Source organism: Glandiceps talaboti, chromosome 13 (assembly GCF_964340395.1).
Source record: "Glandiceps talaboti chromosome 13, keGlaTala1.1, whole genome shotgun sequence".
Lineage (NCBI taxonomy): Eukaryota > Metazoa > Hemichordata > Enteropneusta > Spengelidae > Glandiceps > Glandiceps talaboti.
The window spans coordinates 19,526,393-19,535,094 of NC_135561.1; the positions used below are offsets into that span (position 1 = coordinate 19,526,393).

Sequence of the window (8,702 nt, forward strand, 5' to 3'; positions counted from 1 at the left end):
CCAAGTTTCCGATAATTCGGAGGACATTGACAAAGATGGTTTATTAACTGGTATCGCTCAAGACTTGCAACTGCAAGACCAATGCGCGGGTGCAATAAATTCACAGCTTGCGGACATTGTTAATACAGTGTTCAAGGAAGGAATCACAAATGACGATAAACTGGCGGAGAAATACGAAGCAAACGTAAGGCCAGAGAACTGTGAAATACTTCAAACCACCAGAGTTAATCAGCTGATATGGGACCAGTTGACTTCAGAAACTCGGTCTGGTGACATACGTCTACAAAAAATACAAACGGCAATAGTGAAGTCCATAATTGGGACTTTGTCGATAGTGAACACTGTGTTAGAAGCAAGAAATGCTGGCACAATTGACGGCATCAACACATCTGAGCTAATAACAAAAGGTATTGACAGTATTGCATTGTCAGCTCATGCAAATTTCATGCTGAATATGAGAAGGAGAGACTATATCAAGCCAGAACTGAATGACAGTTACAGGCACCTGTGTTCACCAACTGTTAGCTTTACCACACATTTGTTTGGAGATGACATCTCTAAACATTTAAAGGACATTTCAGAAGCCAACAAAGTTGGTAAAAGAATTGCTAACTTCAGAGGACGTAGCAGAGGAAATTACAGAGGTGGTGGAAGATACACAAGTAGAGGAAGGGGCTATGGAAACAGAGGTTTCAAGCCTTTTTCCCAGTGGCGCTCATACTCCAACCCCAAGAAGAAAGGGGAGGGGAGAGGACAGTCACAGAAATAGACCAGGTGAGAAATACAACAATACCCATAGGTGGTAGATTGAAACATTTTGTCTCTCAATGGGAAGATATTACTTCTGATGCTATAATTCTGGATATTGTTTCTCATTGTCATATTGAATTTTATGACGACAAACCACCATCACAGACATATATTCCAAGGGAAATTAAGTTTAATCAAATAGAGAGAGAAATAATCAATGGTGAAATAGACCAATTGATATCAAAAGGAGTGCTTAAAGAAGCACAAGAAACAAGTCATGATGGTTATATCTCTAATATATTTGTAAGGCGTAAGAAAACTGGAAAGTACAGATTAATACTGAACTTGCGACCATTAAATCAATCAGTAGAGTACCATCATTTTAAGATGGACACATTGAAATCTGCTGTACGGTTGATGAGACCTAACTGCTATATGGCATCAATCGATTTAAAAGATGCATATTATATGGTACCTATTGCAAGGGAGCACCAGAAGTTTTTGAAATTCAGATGGAGAGACAAATGTATCAATATACATGTCTTCCTAATGGGTTAACATCTGCACCCAGATTGTTTACTAAATTGTTAAAACCAGTGTATGCAACATTACGTGAAATGGGACACCTAAATGTAGGTTACATTGATGACTCCTACTTACAAGGAGACACATATAATGAATGTAAGACTAATGTCTCAGACACAAATGAATTATTTCTAAAACTTGGCTTTTTAGTCAATTTGGAGAAATCAGTATTTGAACCATCACAAACAGTGACTTTCTTGGGGTTCAAACTAAACTCTGTTCTTATGCTTGTGACACCCACAGCAGAAAAGACAGTAAAGTTAAAACAAGCATGCACATCTCTTATGGCAAAACACTGGCCAACTATTAGAGATGTTGCTGAAGTCATAGGGCTTATAGTCTCAAATTTTCCAGGAGCTCAATATGGCCCACTCCACTATCGATCATTAGAAATAGATAAAACAGAGGCATTAAAAGCAAAGGCTGGAAATTTTGATGCTAGAATGGCATTATCTGATTTATCTAAGAAAGACCTTCAATGGTGGATTGAAAATATAGACACTGCTAATTGCCCAGTGTCTCATCGACTGCCAAACATAGTCATGCAATCTGATGCATCTCTAAAAGGTTGGGGTGCATGTAGATCTCACAAGTCAACAGGTGGTCGATGGACTTTAGAAGAAAGTCGACACCATATCAATTACCTAGAAATATTGGCAGCATTATATGCACTGCAATCCCTTTGTTCTAAAGAACAGAATATTCATATACAGTTGCAAATGGATAATACTACAGCTGTTGCTTATGTAAATGCAATGGGAGGTACTAAGTCAACAGCATGCAATAATATAGTTGTCAAAATGTGGGAATGGTGTATTGCTAGACAAATTTGGATAAGTGCAACATACTTACCTGGTGCTGAAAACATAGAGGCAGATACAGCATCACGGCAGTTTAATGACAATATAGAATGGATGTTGCAGCCAACTATATTCAACAAGATAGTTGATATTTGGGGGAATCCCGACATTGACTTATTTGCATCAAGGCTAAACAAACAGCTGCCTACATATATTGCATGGAAGCCAGACCCAGGGGCAGAACATATTGATGCAATGTCTCTAGACTGGGCTAATTATTTCTTCTATGCATTTCCCCCCTTCAGTATGCTGATGCAGTGTGTACAGAAAATAGAGGAAGACAAAGCACATGGAATACTGATAGCCCCTCTATGGCCAACCCAGGCATGGTACTCCAAGATGTTACAGTTGTTGGTAGACAAACCCAAGCTGTTACCAGTGACAAACAGAACTCTTCAACTTGTACACAAGCCAACAGCACTGCATCCACTTCGACAGAAATTACAACTGATAGCCTGCAAGTTGTCAGGCAATCTCTCAGACAGCAACACATTTCTGACAAGGCAGCCGACATTATCATGTTATCATGGCGGAAAGGGACAAAGAAACAATATGCAACATATATTAAAAAATGGCAAATATTCTGTTGTAAGACAGAGACTGATGTTTTTCGACCGCCTGTAAATGTGGTATTAGACTTTCTAACAGAACTATATGAGAATGGACTTGGCTATAGTGCAATGAATACAGCTCAATGTGCACTAGCTACAGTAGTCACAATTGATGGATACAATACACTATCATCACATCCTTTAGTGAGTCGGTTTCTTAGAGGAGTATTCCAAGTCCGTCCAACACAACCAAGATACACCAAAATATGGGATGTTAGAATGGTGTTGAAGTACCTACAGTCACTGTCACCAGTTAAAAACTTAACATTAAAAGATCTGACATTGAAGACTATAATGTTAATTGCTTTAGTTTCTGCACAAAGAGGACAGTCTTTGTACTTATTGAACTTAAATGATATGTCCAATGGCAAATCATCATATACATTTCAAATAGCAGCACTCTTGAAACAAAGCCGACCAAGCTACAAAGTGCCACTTGTCAAACTATCTGCATATCCACCTGATAGGAGGCTTTGTGTAGTGACAACTCTAAGAGAGTACTTGAGTAGAACCTCCGAGTTGAGAGGAAATGATAAACAATTATTTATCAGTTACATTCACCCATTCAATGCAGTTTCAAGAGATACCATCAGTCGATGGCTTAAAATTGTATTAATAAAGGCGGGTATAGATATAACAACTTTTAAGCCGCATAGTACAAGAGCAGCTTCAGTGTCTGCAGCAAAGAGAAATGGTGTGCCTATTCATGAAATCATGAATGTTGTGGGCTGTAATTCTAGTTGTACTTTTGCTAGGTTTTATGACAAACCTGTAACTAATGATGACAAGTTTCCACATGGAGTGTTAAAATGTTGATGTTATGAACCAGATAAACCTTTGATGACTATTAGGTAGATTGGGTCACTGAGTTAAATAAAAGAATTTGACTTGATAAATGGTGTTTTCATTCTGTGCCCATCAGTTGGCTTTGAAATCTCACGTGATCAGGAAGTGCATGATAATGAGGTAGAATAGAAAAATTAAACGAGACTTACCTGGAAGTTGAAGTTTGATTGAAATTCTACCGAATTATCTCGAGCACTGAGTGATTACGTGCCCAAAGCCCGGATGGAAATAACCCACCCATAATTATCATGTACATCAATCCTGATGTGCACAGAATATACTTTGAAGGCTGAAGATTGCGTCACCACAACACTATCTCACGTAATCACTCAGTGCTCGAGATAATTCGGTAGAATTTCAATCAAACTTCAACTTCCAGGTAAGTCTCGTTTAATTTTTCTATTTTCACTTATCCCCCTAGCAATAAGACCATGCCCATAGTTACAATCAAATGATGGTGTATGTGACAAAACTAACAGTAAGTCATGACAAATCTGTCCAACTAACCCCAAAGTTAAAACTATGTTTTTCCATCCCCACACCTCAGCCAGTTAAAAATAGCCCTCCTCTTAACAGCCATAACCAGGTGACGGTATTTCAAAAGATCTGTTGTTTTTTGAAAGCAATATTGTCATATCTCAAAGTAGGCTCTATAGAATGTTGACCTCAAAAATATATGAATAATGTATCTGTATACGTCATCCAATCACCATGGCAACAACAACAAGTACGAATGTTTATAACTTTCTTTTATTCGGAACATGAACACGTTTTGTATATACATTTCGGGAAAATCTCAGCACCAAGTTTAAAATAAGGTAACTAATAAAACATTGTCCCTTGAAGATTTCATAATATTATACAGCATCATGGTGAACTACATCCACTAAAAAAAACAAATGTCTTATGTACAGTTCTTCATCTCGATAGCACGTTTTTCATTTTAAAAACTCCAACTTCTTTCTACATTTGTATATAATCTCTGTCACACTCCAAGTAACTTGTCTCTTTACTCATCGTACATGTGTTAATTCTCTTGAGTTCCCCCCCCCCCCCAATCTAAAGTGATATATTACAAATACTTAGTACATACAAGTTGTGCTCCTCTCTGAAAGTCCAATTACAGGGGATTCAGAATGAGCATGCAGTTAGATAAGACGAGATATCAAGTTGAGAGAGACTGGCCACACAGTTTTATGTTTAAGGTAAGTGCAAGAAAGATACACACACTCATTACTTCCTAAAGTGTCTGCTCTATATTTTACTATGATGTAAACAGTAGCTGTATGAACACTACTACAATACATGCATGGTAGACGTGATAGGTTGTACCAGTTTTAACAGTCACATATCCCTCTTTAAAGTGACCACACAGACCAGACACTCCATGAAACACTTTTAAAGTGAGAGGTCAATCTCAATCTATACTGTCTTCGTTGCAATCTCATCTCATCAAAAGTGCATGCTCATGCTGAATCCCCTGTAATTCAACATACACTTCAATACCATAACAAATAATATAGCTTTCTAATACAAGACAGTAGGTCTTAATCCAAGATTTGTAAACTAATATATGACACATTGTGATATATTTTGTCAAATCACTGTTCTGTATATATGTTCCAGAGTCAAGTCTATGTTGTTTGATACAACAGAGTAAAAAATCATATCTTAACAGAAGCTACCACTGCAAGTAGTTTCAATCAGCTTTTAAAATCACTTGCCATATAATAATGAAACACATTGCTTTTATTTGATTATGGTCATTCAGAAATTACATACAAATACTTTTGGAGCCGTTAGTGATTCTCCTCTTGACCTGATTACAGCTGATGACATGAATACTAGAACTACACACCTGTGACCGTTCGTGAGAACTTTGACGATACACCACAGGGAGCCCAGGAACCGTGTTACAAACAAATAATAAACAAACAAACAAACAAACATATGCATGAGTAATAATATATTATATGTTTCTATTTGATCATACATACAAACCATATGAGTACATATGGAAATGTATTACCCATGCATTTGTTTGTGTGTTTGTTTGTTTGTTTATAACACGGTTCCTGGGCTCCCTGTGGAAACACATGGTACATTCTTCATAAATTATAACATGCACAAGCCGAGTTGTGGTCATTCTACGTCACAACAACCCATGTCTACGTCACTGGTTTTGCGGTTCTCGAAGTATGAGTCAAAACATTCCAAAATTAAAATGTCATTCTTTTTCACGATATTTCAGAAATTCTGCTCGGGGAGGTATAATTATATTATTCCCCAACATTAAAAATTCGCAAGTTGGAAAATACTCACGCTACCCGTCTAGCGACTCGTAGTGACAAGGCTCCAGGTCACCTAGTCCCTTGGCTGAACGAAAAAAAAAATAAGGTGAGACCACAGAGGGCTCAGGTTTAGTTAGTTGTGTTTACGAAAAACAAAATTAACAAGCAAACAAACGAAAAACAACCACAAAACATATACACTGACACACATTAAGGACAGAGTAATTACAAATAAATATCAACAAAGTTTCTATGCAACGAGAATTACAATATGTTTATGCTTTAATTTCCTATATGTGAAATGGTCACAACTGTGGATAATTCTAATGACAACCATTTCATATGGGGTGATTACACAGGTCGACTCTATTGTAATTCTAGTAATTATTCTGCCGTACATGTCTGTCACTTTTGTCAGTGTTGACATGTTTGTTGTCGTTGTTGTCTGTTTGTTTGTTATTGTTTTGTCGTAAATATAACTAATAAAGCCTGACTTCCTGTGGTGAGACCTTATTAGAATAAAACTCTATATACTCCGAATTGAATTTTTCTTTCCAAATTTCGAACCGGAATCGTAAAAATTGGAGCACTAAATCTGAATACTGAAAGAAATTTGTGAGAATAAAAAATGCCTTCCTGTGATTATTTGTAAAAAGGTTAACTCCGCAACTGCAACTAGGACATTTTTTTTCAACCAAACATATGTATATTGGGGGAAAATTGCTCAGTTCCTTATAAAAAAGACTGTGGTTGATTTTATCCGTAGATAGTGAAGTGACCGGTTTCAATCCTCTTGAGCGAAAGCTTGGTTTTGACTCCATGTTAGATTGACTTGCCTCGATGCCTATATATGGTAGTGCTAATTAAATATTCAACACTAAAGCATAAGCTCGGTCACACACTTTTAGTCTCAGCGATCGCCACTTAGTTTCTCACGACGTGTCTCGCGAATGATTACGGTTTAGGGAGCCATCATTAATTAAGACCGGGGGTATTCAAAAACTTGGGAGCGAAAGGGGGGGGGCTGCTCAAAATTTGACATGTTAAAAAAGCACCAGAAAGCAGTCTTTTAGTCCTTAAATTGAAAAAATCTCCGGGAACGGGAGGGGGACCCCCCCCCCCTCCCTCATGTACCCACCCCTCTTGGCTCCCTCAAACTAAACTTTGATTCGACTAATACCACCTAATTTCAAATTTTACCAGCTACTTTGGGAATAAACTGCATTCATTGTTACCCCCTCCTCTTGAAATATGCTACATCCATCATGTTATAAAGGAAATTCAAATTCAAAATTCATGTATGTATGTATGTATGTATGTATGTATGTATGTATGTATGTATGTATGTATGTACGTATGTATGTACGTACGTACGTACGTACGCACGCACGCCCGTGTGTGTGTGTATGTATGTATGTATGTATGTACGTATGTATGTACGTACGTACGTACGTACGCACGCACGCCCGTGTGTGTGTGTATGTATGTATGTATGTATGTATGTATGTATGTACGTACATATGTACGTACGTACGTACACGTACGTACATGTGTATGCATATGTATACGTGTGTGTGTGTGTGTGTGTGCGCGCGCATGTGGTGTTTCAATGGAACACTCATCCTCAATGTGTATAATGTTTGTAGCGCCATTAACAGTTAATTAGTTATGTATGATTGTAAAATGGTGAGGGGGGTTATTAAAAAAAGTTTGTGTCAAGGGGGGGGGGGGGTTACGAAAATATTTCAAGCCAGATAGGGTGGGGGTCACTCAAATTTTGTGGATATTCAAAGCAATTCCTCCGACCCACCTCCCCCCCCCGGTCGTAAATATTGACGGCTCCCTTATGTGCAAATTCAACATGTTCTGGGCGATGTATGCACTGATTTTAGAGCACGTGCCGTACCTTACAAATTCACCACGTATTCCGAAGTTATCGTATTCTGTGTACAGCTATACACACAAGTTTAACTAGAGATGACTCAAATATAGGTTAGAGTTTACAAAGTTGATAAATAAGTCATCATATCAAATATAATTGTTGCAAAAAAGTGGTCCAGTCACAGCTAGTCCAGCTTTAAATCTTCGAACGACATAAAAAAAAAAAAACATCCATTTTCGAGTAAATTATGTGTTTCATTTGCCAAGATGCTATACTTCGGTGCAAAAAAAACGTTAATCTTTTTAATGTAACAAAATACTTCACGTACAGGAGTATTAAAATGATAAAACAAAAAGGTGTCAAAAGGTGACATTAACAAGAACGAACTTTTAACAAAAAATAAATATGTTTACGTTATTGCATTTTCCCCATAACAAATTGTCTCTCCACTTGTTCCTTTTTGATAGATGGCTCACCTCATGTTCTCGAGTCAAATTAAATATTCTGTTGTCGTCGCCCTGGGACGATGCGTTTATTGTTGCCGCAATAGTAATTCTTTGAGGAATTTTGGATACAATCAGCGAGTCTGCCACCGTAGAGTCATGTCTGATGACGATTTTCAATTTATTGTAGTTATAGAATCTAACAGAGTCAATTTTATTTCGAAACCTGCTAAAAGTGTTTTAGCAACTTACACCCTTAGCAAAAACGCTGTTGTATTTCCATAGGCGTTTTCTCCCAAACATCGATTCTTATCAATGCACCCTTTAATGTACTTGTGCGTACGGACATGATGAAGGTGATGTGGGTACATAGCATGGCAAAGACTTGTCCACAATTGTAGTCTGCAAAACGTCCGTGGCTTTTCAAATATTGC

General features: G+C 37.6%; 1 protein-coding gene across 1 annotated transcript; it reads left to right on the forward strand.

Moving 5' to 3' along the window:
- Nucleotides 1–1,262: 1,262 nt before the first annotated feature.
- On the forward strand, nucleotides 1,263–2,819 carry LOC144444386 (uncharacterized). The gene has a single exon (XM_078133800.1). The coding sequence runs from the start codon at nucleotides 1,263–1,265 to the stop codon at nucleotides 2,817–2,819; it is 1,557 nt and encodes a 518-aa protein (XP_077989926.1).
- Nucleotides 2,820–8,702: the final 5,883 nt, after the last annotated feature.